General features: G+C 44.2%; 1 protein-coding gene across 2 annotated transcripts in view; it reads left to right on the top strand.

Annotated features, from left to right (window-relative positions):
- The first annotated feature begins 3,847 nt into the window (after positions 1 to 3,847).
- The window catches only part of PFKM (phosphofructokinase, muscle), a 79,869-nt gene continuing 59,971 nt past the window's right edge, over positions 3,848 to 23,745 (top strand). Inside the window, exon 1 of one of the 2 annotated variants that reach the window (XM_018564542.1) lies at positions 3,848 to 3,887. In XM_018564542.1, the coding sequence (XP_018420044.1) occupies positions 3,863 to 3,887 (25 nt within the window). In that variant the 5' untranslated portion in view covers positions 3,848 to 3,862. Of the gene's footprint in view, positions 3,888 to 21,641; positions 21,781 to 23,745 lie in introns of those variants that run through there. The other variant, XM_018564541.1, reaches the window with a different exon arrangement.

Raw genomic sequence — 23,745 nt, 5'->3', positions numbered from 1 at the left:
CCCCCCCCCCCCAGCTGTTGTGGAAGCATGGATGGAGAAAACATGCATTTTATTTTTCTCTCTCCCCTTAGCCTCTGTATTTTCCAACCTTGGAGGCTCCCACACACCTTACGATAATCGTACGATCGTGGGATTTCCCGCGATTATGGCAAGGTGTGTGGGCACCTTAAGGCCGTGTAAGGCAGACACACGTCAGCAGTTGTGCTTTGTACAGATGCATGTGGAATAAAGTTTGAATTTCTTTGGAAGATTATCATGTGTTGGTTCCACAGTTTTTGAGCAAGTTTTTTAGGGTACGTCTCTATAAGCTTGGCACATCTAGCCACCGGGTTTTTGCCCATTCTTCAAGGCAAAACTACTCCAGCTCTTTCAAGTTGGATGGGCTTCGCTGGTTTACATCAGGATATTTGAATATATTTGAAAAATGTATCAGTACTTGTGTCTGTGTGTACTTGGACAAGTATCAGTACTTGAAAAGAACTGGTATCGGTGCATCACTTATTTATAAAAACAAAATCATACATTATGTATGTACATAGAGATGTAGAAATCCCAGGAGCTCCGTGTGCTCCTTACAAATGACAGCTGACTCCTAACTTTGGAATTTTTCTCTAGTCTAGTCTTGGAGATGGAAAAGTATCTGTACTTGTACCGGGTATGGTACCTGGTATCTGAACATCCCTAGCTGGGGGGAAAAAAATCATTTTTGGTTTCGGCATAAAACCCTGCTGCAGAAGGTAGGTTGCAGTGCCATTCATTTCAATGGCACCCCAAACCCACAGTGTGATCGCACGTGTGATTGCTGTGCATCCCAGTGCAATGCGATTGCAAAAAATTGTGCATGCAGTTTTATTCTGAAATAAACTTTGTATGTAACACTGCATGTGTATTTTAAATGAAAGATGGTATTAATTACATTTTTTATCCGATAAATCAAAAATATAAAAAACGACCAACTAATTGATTCTGAAAATAATTATTAGTTGCAGCCTTGCTTTAAATATACAATTTATACCCTAGTTTGCAGACTCACAAACACTAAAATAATAAACACCTATTTATTTTTTCTTTTCCAAAGAAATGTAGCAAAATACACTTGGTCCTAAATTAAAATATATGTTTTATAATAAAAAGAAAAAGGCATTTCTTTCAAAATGTTCAATCTCTTATTATTGTAAAAAACAGTGGCCATTAACGAACTTGCGTCCGCCCGTTGCAGAAAAACGGACGGCAGACTCACATGGGCGGGTTGTCGTAAATAGACAGCTTTTTTTTTCTGCTCGCGCACGGCCAGAAAAAACCCGTCCGTTGTGCAGAGCCGTTACCGGCTGTTTCACATACAAGCAATCGGCGGCTCGATAGCCTGCCGATCGCTTGTATGTGCTGCCTGGCTGTGCGCCCCCCCTCGAGTGCCGCTGACGCCGCCCCCCTCCTGTACCCTCACCTTCAATCCCAGGATCCGCTGGTCCATCTGCGGCCCGGGACCAGCTTGGGAGGGTGTCAGGAGCAAGACGGGAGGGAGATCACCATCTTCCTCCTTGCTGATCTACCTCCGTAGTGTGAATGCGGAAGTGATGTGTAATACATCACTTCCGCAGTCACCTGTCAAGTCATCTGGCTGCTATAGCCAGAGAAAAGCTGATGAAGCAGATCTCTGCTTCATCAGCTTCTTTGGGGGTCCCCAGGTGAAATTAGGGATCCTAGAGACCCCTAATGCCTCCATAAAGGAGGACCTGTCAGTGTGCCTTTGCTGTTATATAGGGGGGTTATTATCCCCCTATGTGATAGCAATAACATTAAGTGTAAAAAAATACAATTCACATATAAAAAAAGAAAAAAAAACCCCAACATTTTAAGTCCCCCACGCACATAAACGTAAATATGCGTCAGATGCCCCAGCGAGCGAAAAGGACAATTGCGCTACACATGTTACATATTGCCACAAACATCACATCAATCACTGATAACACTAAACTGATGAGTGGTAAAAGCTTTTAAAGCATCTCCTATTGCCAATTTTGGGTATTGTCGGTTTTTTTTAGGTTTCGCGGGCACGCGCAATTTTAAGGCTTGACATGTTTGGTGTCTTTTTACCCGACGTGACCCCGTCACGTCGGTATTTTACCTGATATTTTACCAGAAAATTGGGTAATAATAAATGTTTTATAATTTCATATAGGGGAAACAGTTTTTTTGTTTGTTTTTATTTTCAGTAATTTTTCCTTAATATAGTAAAAAAAAAAAAAAAACGCAGTGGTGATTAAATACCACTACAAGAAAGCTCTATCTAGCCCCAAAAAAATGGTACAAAATGAATTTCAGTACAGCGTTGCATGATGGAATAAACGTCAGTCAAAGTACTGCAGCGCTGAATACTGATAAATGGCCGGGACAGGAAGGGGGTGTAACATCGCGGACTTCAAGTGGTTAAATGCCGACAAAAAGAAAAGTTCTAAAAATGATTTAAAAAAAATATATAAATTAATTTGTATGCATGATCTGGACACAGGTTCACTTTTAAAATGGAAACGATGGGAAGTCATCCAATGGGGACACTAGTTCTGACAATAGGAGTTTCCCTTAATTAGGAGGGATTTCCTTTCACTTCCTGTTGTGATCATGACACAAAAAGTGAAGGGAAATCTCCCCAATAGGACAGATAAGGCAAACAAAAAACACTGACAGGGGAGTTATAACACTTCCTTACACTATTAAAAATTGGGGAAACAAATGGTGTTTTGGCTTAAGTACTAATTTGCATCCCTGTGGACTGATTAGGATTCAGTAAGGGGTCCATGTATAAGGATGTTCTGCAAAACTAAACAAGTTGTGGCTTCACATAGCCAAGTCCATAATGTCCCAGTGAGTGCAGTCAGACATGACCTCAGTCATATGGGGGCAGGGACACTTGAGCTGTACATTGAACTCTTCCAGGGTCAAAGCTACAAGTCCTGGGCACTATGGCTCAGCCAAACAGGCTCAGTAGTACAGTGTCCGTGGCAATGACATGGAAGCGTTGGCAGTTGTAGCAGAGCAGTGTTAGGGCGACATGGACAGTTACTATCACACTCATGGAAGTGGAGAAGTATTGGTACCCCTTCACCACATTTACTCTTTCCATTACCCTCCTGCTCCTGGCAGAACGCCGGCTTCTTGGCGCGCAGACTAACCTCTCCCGCCTGCCGCCCGCAGGCGGGCTGGACACGGCCTTTGCGACAGCCGTGAGTGGAGAACCCCAGTCCGGGTGTGCAGGAGATAAGCGCGAGCCGCTCACGAGGACCGTCCACCTGAGGGAGAGACCCACAGCGCCAGAGGAGACACGGGAGCACTGCTCTTTTGAGTAAACCGCTCAGATAAGGAAGTCTCGGAAATACCTTGTGCGTTTGTTCGCCCGTTTGTGAATAAAGTTGCAATTGTTGAATAGAAAATGCCTCCGCTGGGAGTGTTCTTTGTCTCCGCGGATGATTGCCCTGTGAAAGGGACGGTCACGTGAATAGGGCACAGGATCTTTTGGGGCCATATTTGACGTGGTCAAAGGAATTCGAGCGCAGGGTTGGAACATTTGACGCAAAGCACCACAGGAGCATACGTTGTTAGAAAAGTGGTTTAGCTAACTTTTTTTCCTATTCGGTTCTCTTTAGAAGCTGTTTTTTTGTGTGTTTCTGGGTGTTTTTTCGCCGTCAGCCACGAGGATCAAAGATGCCCTTGGTTAAGATGGCCGCAGTAGAAGCTAGTTTCTTTACAGGCAGCAGGGGGCGCCTTAGGTACCTTGAGCACGATCTCATGCGGTGTCAGTGGTGAGGAGAAAGTTTGCTGAATCTGCCTGCTGTGCATCTGAGATACAAGGAGGGATCCCAGAATCATGTCTACTGTGCTAGATCTGGAAGGTGAATAATCATAGGTCTGCTTGTAGGTGTAGTGCTCTCATTTACCAAGCCCAACTTCAATTTGTAACTGAAAACCTTTTTAAAACTTCACAAACTCAGAAGTGCATCTTGGGAAATAAAAGATTCACTTTTTTTAATTGAAAAAATGAATAGACGTTTTAAACTGCATTTATTGTATATATATACATATTTTAATTCAATTAATCTTGCGTTAATCTTGTACCTACTAATTTTATGTCATATGTATAGTGGTAAAATATTGATAGTTATTACCTGATTTAAAGTATTTCCACAGCAAAAAAAAGTTGTCTGTGTCCCATTAACGACATTTCCCCTCACTTCCTGTCCTGTACACACCACAGGAAGTCAGTGGAAATCTCTCCTAACTAAGCGTACTGCTCCCTTGGACAGTTGTCACCGGAACAAGTGTCCCCATTGGAGGATTTCACTCTGTCCCTGTTCTGACCACTCAAAATGTTTCCTCAGTGACAAGGGTTACTAGGACAAATGTAGAGAGTGCATTTCACTGACGGGGACACTAGAGCTGCAGCTAACGATTATTTTCAAAATCGATTAGTTAGCCGATTATTAAGTTCGATTAATCGATTATTGAAAAAGTTGACAACTTTTTCAATAATCGATTATAATCGATTATGTCGATTAGTTGTTGCAGCCCTAGGGGACACAGACCGCCATAAACCCTGACAGGGGGTCTAACCCTCCTCCTCTCTATACTAAACTGAAAGGAAATGTTTTGGCTTTAGATATGCTTTAAGCCTGGTTCACGCTGAGCGTTTTGTAGCGCTTTTTCTGCCCTAAAAATCGCTAAAAACAAACCTGCCCCTAAAAAAAATCCAATTTATTTCTATGGCCCTGTTCACATCTGAGTGTTGTGTTGTAATAAGCAAAACGCCTGTCGCTGGAAAACGTAAAGGAGCTTTTTTTTTTGGCATGTTACTGCTCGTTTTGGCCCCATACCTTCAATAGGAAATGCTTGAAAATGCGCATTAGCTGTGTTTTTGCGTGTTTTGATGCGTCTTTTATGTGCCTTTTCTCATTATAAAGCGCTGCACAAACTGTTGGCGCTATATAAATCCTGTATAATAACAATAATTAACATCAATGAGCTACAAGCTGTTCTCAAAAACACGTGTTTTGACATATGCGCATAACCCGCACACCAAAAACGTGCATAAAAACGCTGTCGCCTCGGTGTAAACTAGGCCTTAAAGTAAAGCTGTCTTGTCATACATTTTGTGGCTGCCATTCTTGACCTGCTCATGAAAATGCTCATCGTCTGGCTGTTACTCCCACTCTCTAGCTAAAATAGTTTCTGTCGCTGACCCCGAATATGTATACATACCAGGAGAGCCAGAAGACCTGATCGCCATCGTTTTTCAGGATGATTGAAGCCAGAGATTGAGCATGACAGCCAGACAACGTGTCATTGCAGAGTAGGGAATGGCAGACCTTGTATGTCTCTGAGGATACTACAGATCCTGTCATTTCTATTGTGAGTTCTAGTAACAAGTGTACAGTTGTATCTTATGGTGCTGTTGGGGCTCATTCACACTACGTGCATAGGGCTGCCTTTCTCATCCCATAGACAAGGCAATTTGCTGTATGTCGTGCCCCTGGGTGCAGGGCCGTCTTTAATACTGATTGGACCCTGGGCAAACATTTTCTTGTGCCCCCCGTTCCTGCCTACCCGCCCCCGCCATGCAATTTCGCCCATGCATACGCAGGAGCGGAGCAACACTATGCAATACCGATCGCACAGTAAAAGAGCGGCGCAGGTGTATCTTTTGCGGACTCAAGGGCGGGCCCGGTGCAAGGATTATTGTGTACACAGGTGAAGGTGCATTATTCACCCCCTCTCTCCCATCCCTCCCCCCCGGCGCCCGCAGACGACTGTCTATGCAGCCTTACTAAGGTTTATTGTCCCCATCATATGTACATGGAAAGCATGTAGTGACCCCCATCACATACAAACAAGCAGCATGTAGTGACCCCTCTCTCTGGACGTTGTGTTCCCTATTACACACATGCAGCAGCCAGTACAGACACTCAGGGCCTCCCTATCAGACACCCCCTGTTCATGCTGCCCTGATTCAGGCTGTAGTCCCCTCACCTGGCAGGCTCCATATCCCTTATCCAGGTGCAAAAGCCACCTTTGGCAGCTGCCCTTTGGGCCCAACAACAATGACTGGGCCCTGGGCAGCTGCCCCCTTTTGCCCTGCGTTAAAGACGGCCCTGCATGGGTGGTATGCACTAGAAATAGTAGGCAGCACTTTTGCTGACTGGTGAGACTTTGTGACAGCTGGCTCTGCCTATCTAGAGGCAGAGCCAGCAGTACCCGCCCCATCCCCATCCCTTCCGCCAGTCAGCGCTGGCGGAGCGGGGATGGGGGAATCCAGCCCCTCCCCTGTCACGGTAGAGAGTCGTATTCTCGAGACGCTCGATCGCTTGACTGTAAAGCTCCCGGCCGGCAGTGTAATTTCAACGGCCGGCCGGGAAGCTGCTCGTCGGGCTCCACCGTCCTCTCGTCACAGACGAGTGGATTTTTCAAGCCCTGGAAATATCACTACATGACGTCTGGGGCAGCAACCAACAATTATTTTCATAATCAATTAGTTTTTCGATGAATCTGATAAAAAATAAATACCATGCTCTATTTAAAATAAAATACACAAATGGAGTTTTACAAACATAAAGTTTACTTCAGAATAAAACTGCGTGCACAATTTTTGCAATCAAATTGCACTGAAACGTACGGCATTGTGTGACCACGTGTTCCAGTGCAGACGGGCAGGAGGCGCATTTGGGGTGCCAGCCAAAAACGAGGGGTTGATAGAACCCTGGCAAGAGGGGGGCACGGGGCGGAAAGCGGAGGAGGAACAAGGCGGGCAGCGGAGGAACGAAGCAGCAGCAGTGGTAAGGGGGGGCAGCGGGGGATTGAAGAGTCACCACAGTCTCTTCACCCCGCTGGTGCCGGCTGCAGTGGTCTGTGTCCCCGCTGCCTCTGCTGATACAGGCGGGGAGAGCAGCGGGCATTGAAAGGGACACAGACTGCTGCAGCCAGCACCCGCCTGGAGGAGAACAGAGGAGCAGAGCGGCTGCAACTAATCGAAAAGCAACTAATCAATGTTGAGAATTGTTGCCAACGATTCTCATTATCGATTATATTCGATTTAATTGATTAGTTGTTGCAGCCCTGTTATACATACACTTTAGTGGGAGTGCTGACTGTCACTATGATCAAGCTGCTTTGGGGCTTCAGCAGACTTTCAACAAGTAGCGCTGAAGCAGTGCGATCACTATATACCATCCAGTTCTAAGTTCAAATGCTGCATTCATGATCCTACAAAAAAGTGCAAGTCACAAGATAAATATTTACATGAGCATAAAATCCGACTCTCCAACTGTTAAAAAATAAAATTTTAATTGTAAATGATTGACTACAGTGTCACGTTTAGTTTACTAATCTGTATAGAGATTATAGTCCATCATAGGAGTGAGTTTGGAGCTGTGGATACTCTTCAACACACACACAGGGACCATGGGGAACAAAAGTAGCCACCCTCCAGAAGGAAGGACAGTGTCAGTACCAATTCAGAGATGATTTGAGGATCTACAGCCGAGTGATACACAAATAAGATACATTTTTTGTTATAGTTAAGGTACCTGAATCCATTTTTAGAGTTTAACTCCTGAGTTTAGTGCCATTTACTGTACCTATAATCTGTTTCCAGTTGTGTGCACAAATGGGGGAGTTTTGTATTTCCAGTATCTTGTGTCCATGGCTTGTGAATTGTCTCGGCCATGTGCATTTTCCTCTACTATTTATAAACGGATTGAATTGCCGCCACAATCTGCTTCTCTGTAAGAAATAGCTACAAATAATGTTTTTTTGTGTGTTATAAAGTGGTTTTAGGGCTCGGCTGCAAAAAAATTGTGGATGGTGTATTTTCTGGCTGTATGACCAGAGTAATGAAACTGGCATAGTAAACATTAGCGCCAGCAGAAAAAAACGTGCAGTGCAGCATTCAAGCGCGGCAATGCAGAAAACGGCTTGGCAACCTTTAAAAGTCCCCCACCCAAGCACTGTGACACTTGTGAAAAAAATGAATCATTTTTATTATTTTTAATGCTTAAAGGAGAACTATGAGGCGAGTGCTTTTCACTCACCTCATAGTTCTAGCCGACCTGTGATAATGAGACTGTCACAGGTCGGCTCAGTAGATCGGGAGGTGAGCGAACACATACCGGCGTTCGCTCCCCTCTCGATCCTGTCACATCTCTCCTGTGACAGGGGAGGGGCTGGATTCCCCCTCCCCGCTCCGATCCGCCAGCGCTGACTGGCGGAACGGACGGGGGAGGGGCGGGTACAGCTGGCTCTGCCTCTAGATAGGCAGAGCCAGCTGTCACTCACTCAGCTGGGTGGATCCAGACATAATTGTCGGGATCCGCTTCAGCTGCGGCATCTCAGTATGACAGGATCGAGAAGTGAGCTAAGTGAGCGGCTAGAACTATGAGGATGAGTGAAAAGCACTCACCTCATAGTTCTCCTTTAACCCCTTCATGACTGAGGCCTTTTTTTCATTTTTTGCACCCATGTTATATTCCACATTTTAGGCCTGAAAATTACTTAAAACCCCCACACATTATATATTTTCTGAATGTCAAGACCCTATAGAATAAAATGGTGGCAATATTAGCGCAACTCCTTACTAAACCCCAAAATTTTGTGAAAAATTTAATTAAATAAGCTATTGAAGTGCAGATCGCACTTCAATAGCTTATAGCTGGGCTGCAGGAGCCCAGAACTGACAGCCCAGGGACCGGAAGTGATGCAATCTGCATCGCTCCCGGTCCCATAGAACGGGGAGGGGATCGATGAACGGAAGTTCGTCGACCTCCTCCCCAGCTCCCCGCGGACACCAAGGAAGCCGGTCCCGGGCCCGTAGGAGGGGCAACGGAGCCCGGGGGGGCGGCCCCTTCTACGGGACACAGAAGCGATCTGGCGCCGCGAGTCTGTTTAAACAGCACCGATGCTGGCGACGTACACTACGTCGTCAGTCACGAAGGGGTTAAGAACTAGGTTCCACCATTTCCTGATAGTGGCTCTGTTGTCTTTATAAATGCAACCCTGCCTGAGAATGTACCACTAGAGTCTTTATTATCTGTGTATCATGCTGATGTTCCTCCTGTCTGGAGAGCAAGAGTCCCAGTATACCCATAATATATGTGTTCCACAACATGTCCCAGTATGGCTCTCCCCACACTACACATTCCCCCCTGGATTGGTGTATTACTACAGCCACGGCGATCGTTCGCTTGTGTCCTCTCTTCTCCTTGTCGGCCGCTCTGTAGCTGCAGCGGCAGATGAGAAGAGAGAACAGAAGTAAGCAATCGCCGCGGCGGTAATGTCCCATCTCTGGTCCCGCTGGCGGCGCTCCTCGATGAGTTTCCTCTTGCCCTCACGCAATTTTCACTCTCCAATTGCGAGGGGGCGAGTGGAAATTTTGAGGCCTGTATTAGCCCATCCACTAAAACGTTCCATTAAAAAAAATATGCGCAAAAATGAAAATTCAATAAATGATACATTTTAAAAATGTATAACTGCAGATAAACACTGCAGCCAGAAGATGTCAGTATTCAGAGCTGACATGGAGGCTGAAGGCTGCGATAACAAAAATATAAGCCTTCAGCTTGCATGTCAGAGCAGACATAGTGATCACATGATCAGAAACAACTCTGATTGGTTCCTGATCATTAGTGAGGACCCCAACTGATGCAAAGTTGTGGCTGCTTGTTCTCCAATGGGAGAATGTGTATTAATGTATCCTCAGTATGGGGCATCATGCTGGGGAACATTAGAGTCAAAAGGATTTTAAGCTATTTCAAATGCTAATGAAACCACTTACAATGAATGCTGCTTCTTGATGTTTAAAAGTTTTTTAGTTTCCTTCAGAATCAGCTGGTCCCCTGAGTACGGGTCCTGACTTCCAGTTTTAGAGTGACTCCTTTTGCAAGCAGAGTGATATGCAGTCACCCTTTTATGTGCGCTAGTAAGCTGCGTGCGACTCCAGAAACACACAGACACAGCAAATCAAGCTACTTCTCTCCCCCCCTGGCCCCCTTCTCCAAGCTAGTAGATGGATGGATCCTTTGTGATCTTGTACTGGACAGGAAGGTCAGGAAAGCTGAGTGCTATGCAGCCAAACCTGTGTGTACTAGTAAGCTGTACGTGTCTCCACAAACACAGCAAATCAAGATAATTCCCTACCCCCTGCTCCCTTCTCCCCCCTTTGCTCTTCTCCGAGCTAGTAGATGAACAGTTGCTGGACTCTGCACTGTCCTTTGTGATCTTGTACTGGACAGGAAGTTCTGGGAAGCTGAGAGACTTGGAAGCAGCAGTTTAGAAACATGATGATTGTAAGTGATTGGGTAAAAATGTAAAGCAATGCTTTGGGTAAAAATGTAAAGCAATGCTTTGCTGGGCAATGCTTATTTGCTTGATCTGGATTTATTATAAAAAAAACTTAGAGAGTTTAATACTATTTTAATATAAGAATTGTGGACAGGAAGGAAATAAAGAAAGATCTGTTAAGGAATACGGAGCTGCATTACATTTTGGATATCTGCCCCGGAGTTCAGCTATAATAGTGTAAAGTGCAGTGACATTGTGCAGAATGGGAGCTGCTAGGATCCTGAAAGGTGGTGTACGCAGTGGTTTGTGTGCTACTGCTACTTGTGGAAAGGTCAAATGCTAGTGGGATTAATGCTCTGTTTTTAAATGGTGTGTTAACAGCGACTGTACTGCCTCCAGCAGCAGCAGCAGCAGTATAATGTTGCCTAGCGCAATTATATTCCCTACCACTTATAGCAGTATAAAATCCCCATTTGCTGCATAATGCCCCCTTCACCAACTTTATATACTCCATCATCGTTTTTATTCTCAGCGGGCGGGTACCATAGCCAGCCTGCTATTGGCTTTTGCAATAGCCAATAGCAGGCTAGCTATTGCTCTCCATTGTTTACATTCCCCTGCCAAACGTGGAATCTAGCCACTGGCCAGCAGCAAGATGTAAACAAAGAATTTCCTTAGCAGCTAAATACATTTAGTTGCTAAGGATTTTCTTTTGTGTGCACCAAGCAACCAAGAATGTTTTAGTGTGCATCAAGCTACCTGCAGAAAAAAAAAAAAAAATTGGGGGCATATGTCCTCAAACTTTTTTTGATGGTTACTTGAAAGTGTCGGTTGCTTCTATGCGGATAAAGCTGACCACACACTTTACAACCATCGCAAGACCTTTGTCTTGCGATGGTTGTAAGCTAAATAAAAGCTTGTACGATCTGCCCATCTTGGACAGGCAGATCGTATGTGCGATCATCGCAAGCCCGCCCCGCTGAGGGGCGGGCTTCCGATGACTGCAATGCTGAGCGGGCATTGTGCGCTTGCGCACACCTGCCCGCGCGGCATTTGTCTTACGAGCACGCCGCAAACCCGCCCAAAATCTTACCATTTTCAGCTGGTTTTCCAACATGCTCGTAAGATAAAAGACATGTGACCGTACAGTAGAAACGGTCGCACGCCTTCTATACACCTGCCGATTATCGTACGATTGCGGGATTTCCCGCAATTATCGCATGATAATCGGCAGGTGTATGGCCACCTTAATGGAGAGTTTACTGTACGACCCCTCGCTCTCTTATGTTTTGTAAAAAGAAGTACTGCATGCTTAATCATTAATGCTTCTCCATTATTGTGACATATTCCTTAATTCCAGGTAGAATTTTTTTATTTTTTTCTTGAAAGGTGTTTTCAGTACAAACCAGGTCAACGATGAAGTTGGACACTGAAGCTACAGAATTCTATGTGGACTTGTTTCATGTAGAAAGTTTACCACGCCATGAAGGAAGTGTACATACATCTGTATACGTTTAGAGACAAATCTGGCATTCTGTCAGCAGTTCTACTGTGGCATCAGAATTAAGCTGGCCATACACTGGTAGATTTTCAAACAAACTTTAAAATGGAAAATCTTGTCCAAAATGCCATCAGAGGCTTCTAGAATGTTTGATTTTAAAATTTGATTTTGGAATGAAGAGTTTCTTAAAAAAATGTCCTGCTCCTTCAATTTTTTTTTATCACTACGGTCCAAATCGATCTTCTATTTAATTCCGTTAACTATTAGAAAACTGAACAAACACATTTTTTTTAAACTCTATTCTATTGGTATATAGCCAGCTTAAGTTTTAGCATTTTCTACTGGGCATAGTAGCTGCTTCATGAGATTGAACAAGCTTAAAGGAGAACTATGGGGTCAGTGTTTTTCCCCATAGTTCTCCTTAGGGTAACAGGAGGACACAAACTAGCGTCCTCCCGTCACCCTAAGCTCAGTATACCGCGAGTTATGGCTATGATTTAACGTTAATTTAGAGCTTAGGGTTAAAAACAATAACAGACAATGTTGGTGAACCTAAGATATTAACCAGTTGACATCCGGTGCCTATAGAGCCGCTGATCGGTTGTATGTGAAACAGCCGTTAACGGCTGTAGTAACGAGCGGGACTTTCCTGCCCGTGCGCGCGCACTAGGGGCGCGCGCGAGGAGGAAAAAATGCCGTCGGGAGACAGCAACCCGCTGATGCGAGTCTGCCGTCCGTCCGTTTTCTCTTAACGGGCGGACGGCAAGAGGTTAAAGGAGAACTAATGAGGCAAGTGATTTACACTCATCCTCATAGTTCGAGCCGACGTGTGACAATGAAACTGTCACATGTAGGCTCAATAGATCGGGAAGTGAGCAAACACATACCGTCGCTCGCTCACTTCTCGATGATGTCCCTGCAGAGAGCTGTGACTGTCACTCACGGCTCCCTGCAGGGATTCTCCCCCTCCCCGCTCCGATCCTCCAGCGCTGACTGAAGGAATGAATGGGGAGGGGGCGGGTACAGCTGTAGCTCGTGATATAGTGAGCTTTGGCAAAATTGTGTGTATCTTCCTGCACTTCTTACCGGATCTTTGCCAATTTGCAGTCGTCGTCAATCCTCTGGTGTGCGTGGAGTTTTTGTAGGAAGTCTGCTGTATCCTTAATGAAAGCTGGGAGTTTACGCACTAGTGGTTGTAGGTAATGGTCAATTAGTTGGGCCAATAGTTGCGTAATGGATCCAGTGCCTGAGACTATTGGTCTGAATGTCAATGGGTCAAAGCCCTTGTGTATTTTAGGCAGGCCACATATCACCGGTGTTTGTGCATGATCATTTATAAGGAATATAGCAACTGTATCATTAATCCATCCATTCGTCTGGCCCATCTGGATCATCGATCTTAGTTTGGTTTTGATTAAACGCATTTCTTCATGCGTCGTGGGCTCGTAACTCGTAGAGTCTGATAATAGCTTTTGCATGCCCAAACTGTAGTTCTTATAATCCATAATGACAATACCCCCACCTTTGTCCGCGGGTTTGATAATGATACTGTTGTCATCTTTCAAGGATTTAAGTGCCTCTCGATCCTGTTTGGTCATATTGGTGTGTGGTCGGGCATGCGTTTTGCTGTATAGCACATCATGTTTTACAGTCTGGGTAAATGCTTCAATCGAAGTGAATTGTCCACTAGGTATGAAATTGCTTTTTAGCCGGAATGGCAGCCCTTTGTTGGTGGTGGATGGGAGCGTGGTGAAATGTTGTTTGAGCTTTGGGTCACGGTAGGATGCTAGTTTATGTCCTCCCATGACCCTGAGGAGAACTATGGGGAAAAACACTTACGCCATAGTTCTCCTTTAAAAGAGCCAATTCACTAGGATATAAAAGGGGCCATAACATTGCTCAGAACAACAGTGTTCTCAACAATGCCTGGGCAATAAGGGATATTTTACAGTATTTTCTCAGGTATGGGGTAGAAATGTGGGATAATTATAGTGCGCAATAGCAAAATCAGTCTCTACTCGATGCAGCAACTCAGCATTAACTTTTACCCACTCATAAATAAAGAGCCATGAAAGAACTTCACCTGGCCTAGCATGCATTAGGCAGCTCCCACTGTTAGGGCCCGGGTCCTCACATCCAACAGTAATGTAGACTACTATCCTTAGAGAAACACATTGGCTGTCTTTGCAAACTTCTTATTTTGAAAATGCTAGTTGTCTGGCAGTAATTAGGTAGGGGGTTTAGTCAACACTAAATGAATTTAAGCATACTTGGTACTGATGTTCAAATACTAAGTACCATACTTGGTACAAGCACTGATAGTTTTCCAGCTACGAGACTAGACTGGAGAAAAACTCAAAAGTTAGCAGGCAGCTGACAAATTTTTTTAACCCTTTCGTTGCCAAGGACGTACGTCGTACGGAGCTACAAAAGTGCTTCCAGCTGGCCATCTCAGTACGTCGTACGGACCTGGCATTTACAGTTATTGCCCTATATATAGGGATTTGTGCATTTCTGTTTTAATGTATGATTTTATATATATATATAATCATACATTAAAACAGAAATGCACAAATCCCTATATATAGGGCTTGAAAAATTTTAGGGTGTCTTACCAAAAAATGTCACCAGTCAGCACGACCGGACTATAGCATTGCAATTTATGTAAAAATATTTTGGGGACAGATAGAGCTTTCTTTTGGAGGTATATAATCACTACTAGGGGGGGTATTTTTTACTATACAGACATTCCTCGTTTAACAGCTTACCTGCTTTGCAACCACTCGCACTTATGACTGACCGCCGATCGACCTCTGACCTTGCGCGTCAGCATGACGTGTCGCCGGCGGAAGTGATGTCCTCCGATCTTCACTGCGGGTCCCGGTAAGTATTTTCATTGCCCGATGTACAGTACACTGTTCGGTACTGTACATCTGCAACGCTATACAGTACTGTACTAATGCAGTACAGTACTGTATAGAGTTCCTCACTTAACGACCAATTCGTTTAACGACCTGGTCGTAGGAACGGAACTCGGTCGTTAAGTGAGGAATATATGAAAAAAGTACCGTAAATTGTCGCTTGTATGGTGACAGGCATCGCTGCCTGTTTTTAAAAAACGGCCATTTCCCGCTCGCGCGCGCCGAGCGGCGCGCGCGGGGGGGCGTGTCTGAGCGGACGTCTAAAGACGCCCGCTCAGATCTAGAGAGCTCGGGCCGGCCGTTTTTTTACTACGGCCGGCCCGGAGGTGGTTAAAAAAAAAAATAACTTTTAAATTTTTTTAATGCTTCTTTATTTTTTTACACCTGTATATATATGTATAGATATATACAGGTGAAACTCGAATAATTAGAATATCGTTCAAAGTTCATTTATTTCACTAATGCAACTTAAAAGGTGAAACTAATATATGAGAGAGACTCATTACATGCAAAGCAAGATAATTCAAGCCGTGATTTGTCATAATTGTGATGATTATGGCTTACAGCTCATGAAAACCCCAAGAACCCCAAATCCACAACCTCAAAAAAGTAGAATATTACATGCAATCAATAAAACAAGGATTGTACATAGAACAATATCGGACCTCTGAAAAGTACAAGCATGCATATGTGCTCAGTACTTGGTTTGGGCCCATTTTGCAGCACTTACTGCAATTACTTTTGCACGATATTCTAATTATTTGAGTTTCACCTGTATATAGCTATATATAATTAGGATGTACGAATACCATTTTTTCCACACCAAGTACAAGTACTGATACTTGGCAAGTACTCACATATACAATTACTGATAACAACAACTGTCATGTAACAGTTTTTGCTTTTTAAAAAAATACAGACTAATGATTTCAGGACCGCGGTGGAGTGCCAGGGTCGGATGCAGCTGCAACCTTGGTAGTTCTTGTGAAAATGCTAAGTATCGGCACTGGTATCTGAACTGGCATCAGAACATCCCTAATACTTGGGACAATCATAGATCTCTACTTGGACAAAAAGGTTAAAAAAATAAACAAAAAAGGGGGCAGACTTGATGGATTAATAAACTTCTTGGTCTTCCTATGCCATCACTCTTCTATGTTTCGATAAGAATTCTCCGGCTCAGTTTGTTGTGAGGCGGGAGGGGGCGTGGCAGTGTGTTGAAGTGCAATGCAATCAGCCGCACGGGAACGCAAGACACATCAATGCCTGCAGTCCACTCAGAAGAAATAATGCATTTTTTTCTGACCGGACCGCAGGCATTGATGTGCCTTGCGTTCCCATGGCTGCAGAGCCAATCACTTCAACGCACACCATCCTCAGTGCATTCCGGCCCTATTGTGGCCGGAACGCACTGGATTGCATTGCGGCCGACTCCGTTTGTTGTGGGATGGGAGGGGGCGTGGCGGTGCGTTGAAGTCAATGATGTGCGGCTGATTGTATTGCGGCCAGAGGGCGTGGCTGCGGTGCCATTCACTTCAATGCACCGCCACCCCCCTTCCCGCCCCACAACAAACTGAGCCGGCAGCAATGTAATCCAGTGCGTTTCAGCCACAATAGGGCCGGAACGCACTGAGGATGGTGTGAATGAGGCATTAGTGATCTAAACTGCTCAGTCATTTAAAGGAGAACTATGAGGCGAGTGAAAATCACTCAGCGTTATAGTTCTAGCCGACCAGTGACAATTAAACTGTCACAGGTCGGCTCAATAGATCGGGAAGTGAGCGAACGCATACCCCTCCCCTGTCCGATTTTCCAGCGCTGACTGGCGGAACGGACAGGGGAGGGGGCGAGTACAGCTGGCTCTGCCTCTAGATAGACAGAGCCAGCTGTCAATCACGCAGCTGGGTGGATCTCAACAGTGATGTCGGGATCTGTACCTACTGCGGCGTCTGAGTATACAGCGAGCTGTAGCTCCTGATATACTGAGCTTTGGGTGACGGGAGGACGCTAGTTTGTGTCCTCCTGTTTACCCTTAGGCGAACTATGGGGAAAAGCCCTGACCCCATAGTTCTCCTTTAACTACACTGTCCGCTCCCACTCAACCTGTTAGTTGCCAATATAGGATACCTGCTTCTGGCTCTTTAGGCGAGCTGGTGTATCCGACACTGAAGATGGGAAGGTGTGGTCTCAACGTGCCTGCAGCCTGTGCTCCGGGTCAGATGTGACCAAAGCTGTGGGCAGGGAGGGGCCAGTCAAATCTGCTGCACGCTGAAGAGAGGGAGGAGCAGGCCGAATGTTGCTACGTGCGGGAGGCAAAGACTATTGGACGCTGAAGAAGATGAAGGGGCGGGCCGACTGTGCGGGCCGAGTGTCCCTGCGGGTAGAGGCAGCCACCTACGCTACGTGCAGGAGGCAAAGATTCGAGGAGTCGACCTGCGATCTACCACCGTTCGCTTTGCGATCGACTGGTAGATTGTGATCGACTTTATGGGCACCCCTGGCCTAGACCTTCTCAGGGTTTTATTCCTCCTGTTGCTTATTACCCCTGTTATACTCAATAAGGAGTGGCTGCACTTTACTTTAGCAAAAAAGCACAGGCAATGCCAAGGCTAAACAGCTTTATAGAGCCCATGGCCTCTACCAAGAAAGTTATATTTGTTCCTTGTTAAAGGTATAATTTAAGACTAGTTGTAGAAATGGATACAGAGGGTAGTGATAAATTAGTTATTTTCTGAATAATCTTACATTATGAGTGGGAGTATCCCAGGGTTTCACCCTGGGACCAATTCTTGTTTGTAAATGATATAGAGGGCTTCAGGCTAGGTTCACACCAGATGCAGTGCGTTCCAGCCCGATTCAGAACACACTGCATCGCAGTGTGGGGCAGGAGGGGGCGTGACGGGGCATTGAAGTAAATGGCACCATAGCCACGCCCTTCGACCGTAATGTAATCGGACGCACGGGATCGCAAGACACATTGTGCCTGCGGTGCGGTGCAATCAAAATAGTGCTTGCAGCATTTTGCTCGGACCGGACCGCAGGCACAATTTGCCTTGCGATCCCGTGCGGCCGAAGGGCATGGCTACGGTGCCATTCACTTTAATGGCCCACCACGCCCCCTCTTGCCCCACAAAAAAAGTGAGCTGGCCGCAATGCGATGCAGTGCGTTCTGGCCAGAATCGGGCATCTGGTGTGAACCTAGCCTCAATCTCAGTGTTTGTGGTTAATACCAATCTTTGTATTATAAAGGTGCCCATTCACCTTACAATTATCTGCAGATTTTCTGTGGTCAGATGGAAAAAGTGCAACCGATTGGCCCAAGTGGAGATTACTCCATCCACACAGTTAAGTGTAGATGGAGGAATCTGTTGCACTTTTTCCATCTGACCACAGAAAATCTGCAGATAATTGTAAGGTGTATGTCCAGCTTAATACCTTCACAAAAGGATATAGAATTACTACAGCAACATCTTCATAAAATTGAAGGGTGGACAGCTATATATAAGACGAGGTTGAATATTGAAAAATGATTTAAAGCTATACACTTGGGATCTAAACATATGTACACAAGATACTCTTTAAGAGGTGCTTCTCTGGGAAAGATCTGGGGGTCCTGGTAGACCACAGACTCGGCAATAACATGCAGTGCCAAGCCAGCAGGCTACTACCTTGCATAAAAAAAGGTATTTACGAGATTACAAATTTTTTTTTACCACAACTATAAATTACTGGTTTGGCCTCACCTTGAGCATGCAGTTCAGTTCTGGCCACCAATTCTCAGGAAGGATGTCCTTGAACTAGAGAGAGAGTTCAGAGAAGGGCAACAACATTAATAAAGAGGATGGAGGACTTCAGTAATGAAGATGACCTCCAGAAATTAAACTAGTACTTCTTGGAGAAGAGGCGCTCAAGAGAAGATACTGTATGACCGTAATATACACATTTATCAATGGTGACTGCAATATATGAAATATAGAAACTGTTTAATCAAAGGGTTCTGAAAAAGACAAACAGGCGAGAACATGAAGTTGGACTAGAAACCATTATAATGTAGAACTCCCTTGCACAATGATTGGTATCGGGTATGTGTAACACACACAAACATATACAGGTTGAACTGGATGGACCTGTGTCTTTTTTTAAACTTACCAACTGCGTAACATTTATAAATATGGCCCTGTGAGCAGAAAGCATTTATCACAGACTCAGACTGTATCTGAAGCCAAAGGCCATTTTCCCCCTAGTTTTGGGTAGATAAGGTAAGAGTTATTAATTTATTTTTCTTTGCTGTCTAGGTCTCTGAGAGGGAAAGTCCAACAGTTTGAGTTGTCATAGATACAGAACTAGTGTATAAAATAAGGTCATATTTGAAATTAAATTCCTTCTATATCTTAACTTGTACACAGCCTGTAACATTGTTGTAGAAGTTTCAAGTGCCCAGTATTATTTACAATTAGGGATGCACCAATACTAAAACCAGTATTGTTATCAGTGCTGATACTGGGCATTTGCATGATTTAATCGTGAAAATGCCCAGATGCTAAGTGCCAATATAAGGTCCTGCGCTTGCCGGGGACCTCACAGGGGGCTGTTTACAGTGCTGATCCGGCCGCACATCTCCTCCACCTGCCTGCATCCGAACGTACAGCCCTGGTTGAGACACTGCACTTGCCCTGGTTGAGACCCTGCACGCAGCCCTGGTGAGCAACACAGAGTAAGTAACTTCATATTATTCTGCGGTTCGGATCGCGCAGACTTACTGTGTTTCCCCAAAAATAAGACACTAGGTCTTATTTTCGTGGTAGGTCCTATTTCTTATTTGTTTGTTTTTTAATGTACAACAATCCACACTTATTCATGTGGAAAATTCTACATGTATTCATGTACAAAAATATGGTGATCAGGGCAATCGGGTGCTGTACCTTTCCAAGAGCAATTTGCTAACCAATTGCTGGCCAGAATGAGCAAAGCGCGCTTTCACTATTGATTCCTCACAGGCGAGGTGCATGTGGTATAACTGCGCCTGTGACAGGAGCCGGCGCTATAGAGGAAGCATCGGCTTAGACAGCGGCTCTTCTCCCTCCACTGCCGCCTCGCTTCCTCTAGCTCTGGCTTCGTTGGCACCGCTGATTCTGTCCTGCCTCTGCCGCATCTCTTCAAGTTCCACCCTGTGCCACCACCGGCCCTGGGAATGGTCACAATTAGGTCTTATTTTCGGGGTAGGTCTTATTTTCGGGGAAACAGGGTAGCAATGTATGGGATCGTTCATGTCGGCGGATCCGTGAGGCCAAATCTGTACGACCGAACCACCCTGATGTGAACGGGTTCTGAATGTTTGTTCTTTGTAAATAGAGACCTGAAAATGAGCATCAACAATCCAATCGGAGAATGCCTAGTATTCATTGAGAACAATACTAGGCGTCGTCTGAATGACCACTATGCTCAGTGAGCGACTCTCTGTTTTTTAACAGCACAGGGAAGACCCTCAGTATAGTGGCTGTATTAGGATCTGGAAAGCACTGTGATATACTGTAGAAGCGGTGGCTACTACAATGTATCATTGGATCTCTGTGGCCCTGCGAGGGATCATACGGTATATATACTTACATTGTGCCCAGCTGGACCTGTATATATATCTTCTTTTTTTTATTTTTTTTTAAGCTGGAGTTGTACTTTAAAAAGATGTTCTGCCTTGTGATATATTCCCTGTGAAGAAACTACATTGAAATTTGACCATTTTTTTTTTCTTGGAGCTTCAAAGCTCATTCCCCATATAACCATCTTTCCTTCTCCCTCTATAATTTACATGTGACTGGTGGCAACCTTTATGATATTCATTTATTTATTTATATAGTGCTGCTAATGCATTTCGAACTTTACAAAATTACATTTTACATTTTGCACGGTATATATATCTCTTCATGTGTCCTTCCTGCCCTAACTTTGGTTCTAAATTCTAATTCTATTATTTTTAGCCTAAAATGGGCTTTCAGTGTGGTCCAGGGTGTTTGCATGCATTTGTGATGTTAGCTACCCCTTACTACATCTCCCCGCGTCCCTTGCCGATTGTGGATGGGCAGGAAATGTGAGGCGGGGAGGAGGTGCGGCGTGTGGAGCGTGGATGCGAGCGGGTCTGGCAGCGGCAAGTGTGAGGTGGGGAGGAGGTGTGGCGCACAGCGTGTGGAGCTGTGAACAGGGCCAACTGATCGGAAGCCGATTAATCGATTATTGAAAAAGTTGACCACTTTTCCAATAATCGATTATAATCGATTATGTCGATTAGTTGTTGCAGCCCAAGTTTGCATGCATTTTGGTGCGCTCCAGAGCATAAAAAATAGGGCATGCTGCAGTTTTTCCACATGCTCTGGAACTGAACGCTCTGGTGTGAACTAGAGCCAAACATACCATTGGAATACATTGGATGCAGTTTTGAGGTGTTCTATATTTGCTCTGCATCTGCTCCGCACTTGGTGTGAACTAGCCCTAAGGAGGCCAAAAATGGCCATAAAATACTGATGGGGGTTGTAATCCCTCACCATGCTACCCAAAATAAAAATAAAAGTTTTGGCTTTTTACTTTGTTACGATGACAATAAACATTTTATGCAATTTCTCTTCGTGTCTGTGGGTACAGTTTGCAGTCCCTATTTTATCAGTGTTATATGTATTACACCAACTTTCATGTGCTAAATTGTGCTTTACTGTAATGATGAAAAGTGCTGCATCACTTTGATGGCTGCTCTGTAGTAAAGCACTTCTCGAGGTTATTTTGGCTAGAACAAGATATACAAGTCATGTCCCCAGCATCACAGCTATGCCACATTTCACCAGTAGGAGAGGCGTGCTAGCAGCTGCTGCTGGCTTTAGCACTTCTGTCTATAAATATCAATGAGCCAATGACTGCAGCCACAGGCTATGTGTGCTGCCATTGAACTTGATAGGGTTTTCATCAAACTTCTAATCTCAGTGACTCTATCAGTTGGAGTTCTCCTCATCTTCAGCTTCTTCCGGCTCAGGAGAAGAAAGACAGAAATTACTGGTTAGTACGCTTTAAATTAACTTTATCTTTAATAGTTTAGCATTGGGACATGCAGCAATAAAAGAAAAAAAATGTAAGAAAAAATTTATTGGTTGCATGCTTTAACTGCATAATTATTGCAATAAACTACCTGTACAAATGCACACTGTGTAATAGTTTTAGGTATTTTGCTATTGCTTTTCATTAAGTGAAAGAATGTGGAGGCTGCCATTGTTCAACTTCTTTAGATCCCTAGTTGTCATGCTGATCCAATAGCTTCCGTCTGATTCACTGATCCGAAACAAGTATGCAGATCAGAAATGTTGCCTGTTGCTGTGTGCTTGTCCTGGGTCAGTGACTTAGTATGGCAACCATAGACAGCCAGAACACTTGCCTTTTCAGGAGGTCAGCAGTGACAGGCTCTGTATTTTCTTAGTACAGCTTTCCTTTACATAGGAAATGTAGGAACACTGCCAGTTACTTGATATCATCTCAATGATAATTAAAGTCAAAGTAAATTTAAGCTGTGTTATAATGTTTTCTAACTCTGTGATCTAGCTTGACATGTGTCAGAACTACAGCAACATCGAGGTCCTGGCTGTTGAGCTTGGCTTTACATACACTGGATTACTAGTGACGGCCTTAGCGTGCCTCTGTTGACTGGCACTCGGCTTTTTGGATGGGACTGATGAGTTTGGGCATGCAACGTTTCTATGTCCTTTGCCTTCTTAAGAGTTTGTTTATAATAAAATAGATGACAGAACAAATTGCCCTTTAAATGAACAGTTTGATATCTTTGCAGCATCTAAATGATTGGGTGACATGATGGTCATACATATCACGTAAGGTTTTTTGTTAAATGGTCCATTTAATAATAATACTCTCCGATAGACTAGCAAATGTATAGTGAGAACAATTGGGCACTTTTATAAACTGGATTAAGCTGAAAACTCAACAGTTTCTGTAATTTTGTTTTTCCTAATTGCTCAACCACAAAATAGTGACAAGTCAGCAAACCTGTACTCATCTATGCTTCAGAAAAGATATACCCAGATTTTAGGAAAATATAAATAGGAAAAACATTGCCCTGTTTTCACTCAGCCATAGTTTTATAACTAGCTCCAGCTTCAAGCTGGAGCGGTAAAGGTTTTGATCTCCTACCCGATACCTTCCGTGCTGGTCCTGTGACAGCTAGGCTCTGCTAGAAGCTGAAATTGTCCAATTAGCGGATCTTCAATGTACAAAAAATGCAGACCTGAGATTGGAACCAGAAGTTTCAACTCATAGCAGAACCTTTAAAGTGATAGTAAACTCAGGAGTTAAATCTTAAAAATGCATTCAGGTTCCTTAACTATTAACAAAAATGTATCTTATTTGTGCATCACTCGGCTGTAGGTCCTCAAATAATCTCTGAATTGGTGATGACACTGTCCTTCCTTCTGGAGGGTGCCTTATTTTGTTCCTCATGGTCCCTGTGTGTTGTAAAGTAGCCACTGGTCCAAGCTCACTCCTGTGAAGGGACTACAATCTCAATACAAATGAGTAAACTAAACTTGAGATTGTAGTCCATCCCAGGAGTGAGCTTGGAGCGGTGACTACTTTACAGCACACAGGGACCATGGGGAAACAAAAGTAGTCACCCTCCAGAAGGAAGGACAGTGTCAGCATGAATTCAGTGATGATTTGAGGATCTACAGCTGAGTGATACACAAATAGACTATAGTAGTGTTACTAGTTGAGGTATTTGAATGCATTTTTTTAAGATTTAACTTGAGTTTAGTGTAATGTAACAGAAGTAGGGTTCAAACTGGGGATGCACAGATACCAGTTCAGATACCAGTGTCGATACTTGATGCTGTCACATGACACTAAAAAAAAAAAAAGTGTCAGTATTTGGTATCTATGAGGGCAAATATCGGTAATTGGACTTGGTCTGGAAAAAATGGTATTGGTGCATCCCTAATATAAACTATATATATATATATA

This window comes from Nanorana parkeri, unplaced genomic scaffold (assembly GCF_000935625.1).
Source record: "Nanorana parkeri isolate BGI_ZX_2015 unplaced genomic scaffold, ASM93562v1 scaffold758, whole genome shotgun sequence".
NCBI classification, from domain to species: Eukaryota; Metazoa; Chordata; class Amphibia; order Anura; family Dicroglossidae; genus Nanorana; species Nanorana parkeri.
The sequence above is the reverse complement of the archived record's forward strand: the minus strand, read 5'-3'. Positions and strand labels throughout refer to the sequence as shown.